This window comes from Nicotiana sylvestris, chromosome 3, assembly GCF_000393655.2.
Source record: "Nicotiana sylvestris chromosome 3, ASM39365v2, whole genome shotgun sequence".
Lineage (NCBI taxonomy): Eukaryota > Viridiplantae > Streptophyta > Magnoliopsida > Solanales > Solanaceae > Nicotiana > Nicotiana sylvestris.
In genome coordinates this window covers 148,090,300-148,093,002 of record NC_091059.1, presented here as the reverse complement: position 1 = coordinate 148,093,002, position 2,703 = coordinate 148,090,300, and the positions used below count along the sequence as shown (strand labels likewise).

Genomic DNA, 2,703 nt, shown 5'->3' with positions numbered 1-2,703 from the left:
TCTTTTCTTTTTCTTTTAAAAATGCTACTTTCAATTACTTTAAATTTTTTAAATTTTCAGATACCTTTATATTTATTTTTTAATTCCAACCTTATTTTACTTTTAAATTTTTTAAAACTTTTTACTTTTTTTTTTAAATTTTCTACATTCTTTTACTTTTTTTTATTTTTTTATTTTTTATTTTTTTAAAATCATTTCCGAAATTACTATATATATATATTTTTTAAAATAAAAATAATAAATAAAATAAAATATTTTCGGATTTTTTTTATATATAAAAAAACAAAAAATAAAACTATTAATAGTGATAATTCACTTTTTATTTTTTATTTTTTTGGTTTTGTTTTGTGTTGGACAAAAATGAAGAAGGGGTGTTGGGTTAATGGAGCGGACCGGATCGACCCGGTTTGAAACGGACCGGGTCATGGGGAAAGTTGGGCAATTATTTGGGCCTGTGGTTTGAAATTGAAGAAGTGGCCCAATCCGATTTTTCTTTGTATTTTTGTTCTCTTTTCTTCTTTTATTTTTCTAAAACTAAATTATAAAAGTACTTAAATTATTATTAAGAACTAAATTAAGTTATAAAAGCGCAAATTAACTTCCAATAACAATTAACGCACAATTAAGTAATAATTAAGCATAAAATTGTTCATTTGGACATTAAATGCTAAAAATGCAAAAGATGCCTATTTTTGTATTTTTTATTAATTTAACAAATAAACATGCATAGACAAACATACAAATAGTTACACAAAATATCACAAAAATTGCACACCAAGAAAAATTATTTTATTTTTGAATTTTTTGGGAGTAATTCTCATATAGGGCAAAAATCACGTGCTTACACAATACATACCCACCTCCACATAATACCTACCCACCACCACAAAACACCTATCCACCGCCAAGAGCCTACAGGAACCCTCCAGGGATGGGTTTCAGGGGAAATCCGGCTTCCAGAAATGAAAGACTGCAGAGGCAAAGAACCTTTACTGAGTTGGGAGAAACTTATACTGTCTTGTTCCACAAATTGAGGAAGTTGGGTTTATTAAATCCTATTGAGCCTAGATTGCCAAATCCCTTACCCCAAAATATGGATCACTCGGTAAGATATGAATATTGTTCGGGAGCTCCCGGACATGATACCGAGAAATGTTGGAGGCTGAAACATGCGATACAGGATCTTATTGATACCAACAAGATCTAGGTACAGGCACCGGAGGCACCCAACATTAACCAGAATCCATTGCCAAAGCACCCCGAAGCCCACATGATCGAGCTTGTGCACGAAGGAGGGGAGCCAAAGAAACCCTCACAGACTGTGATGATGATCCGTGCCACTCCGAAAGAAAAATCGACCGATGAGGAAGCAGGGGTACAATTGAAGGGGGAAGATGTCAAGCCAGTGGTTATATTAGGGAAAAATCCATCTGCCGCTACAAGGAAACCAGAACCAGCCAAATTGATAATAGCGGGAGCATCATCTGCACCCGCGGTTGTTGTAAAGGGGGTCTGCAGGGAACCGGTCATCATAAAGCCAGTAGTCTAATTACCAGTGATTGATAGCAAGGCCGTGCCTTGGAAGTATGAAAAGGCAGTGGTAATGTACAAGGGAAAACAAGTGGAGGAAGATAGTTGTGAGGCGCAGGGACTAACTCGATCGGGACGGTGTTTTGCTCCCGTGGAGTTGAGAAGGTCCAATACAACAGTAACAAAGAAACCCGTGTTAGAAGAAGAGGCGGAGGAATTCCTGAAAAAGATGAAAGTACAGGATTACTCCATTGTCGAATAATAGAAGAAAACACCGGCTCAGATCTCGTTGTTATCACTATTGATCCATTAGGACGAGCATCGCCGGGCCCTGATGAAGATACTAAATGAAGCTCATGTGCCCAATGAAACTTCAGTGAACCACCTTGAAGCAATTTCCAACAAAATTTTTGAGGTAAACAGGGTAACGTTCTCTGATGACGACTTGCCAGTGGAGGGCACGGAACATAATAAAGCTCTTTACTTGACTGTCAAATGTGAAGATTCAGTGGTTACTCACGCGTTGGTGGACAACGGTTCAAGTGCCAATATTTGTCCATTATCCATATTGAAACAGTTGAAGATTGACCATGATAGAATCTACAAGAACAGTGTTTGCGTCCGAGGATTTGACGGAAGTGGAACAGACACCGTGGGGGATATTATGCTCAAGGTGACCATCGGCCTGGTCGAGTTTACTATGGAGTTCCAGGTATTGGATGTCGCGGTATCTTATAACCTTTTGTTGGGACGACCGTGGATCCACACGGCCAAAGCAGTACCATCCACATTGCATCAAATGGTCAAGTTTGAATGAGACAGACAAGATGTCGTGCTGCATGGGGAAGACATTGCGCGCACCATGGGAGGTGCCATTATGCAATTCATAGAAACCAACGATGACAAAGGTCCCTGGGTTTACCAGATTTTTGATGCAGTGTCAGCAAACAAGATCCTCGACGGTAAAAGCATTCCACACCCTAGAATAGCGTCTGCCACCGTCATGGTAGTTTCAGAGATGCTGAGTAATGGGTTCGTGCCAGGAAAAGGTCTGGGGGCTGAGCTTCAAGGTATTGTTCAACCTGTCTCTTTGCCCAAGAATTTAGAGACCTTTGGGCTGGGGTTCAAGCCCACAACAGTAGATGTCAGACATGCCCGCAAGATGAAGAAGAA

At 39.1% G+C, this 2,703-nt stretch overlaps 1 protein-coding gene across 1 annotated transcript; it reads left to right on the top strand.

The window, feature by feature from the left end:
* Positions 1–1,864: 1,864 nt before the first annotated feature.
* On the top strand, positions 1,865–2,347 carry LOC138888156 (uncharacterized). The gene has a single exon (XM_070169972.1). It carries the CDS (start codon positions 1,865–1,867, stop codon positions 2,345–2,347), a length of 483 nt encoding a protein of 160 aa, XP_070026073.1.
* Positions 2,348–2,703: the final 356 nt, after the last annotated feature.

Bases quoted from the DNA above. Each gene is read 5' to 3' on its own strand.
- LOC138888156 (XM_070169972.1), top strand. From the start codon at position 1,865: ATGAAGATACTAAATGAAGCTCATGTGCCCAATGAAACTTCAGTGAAC.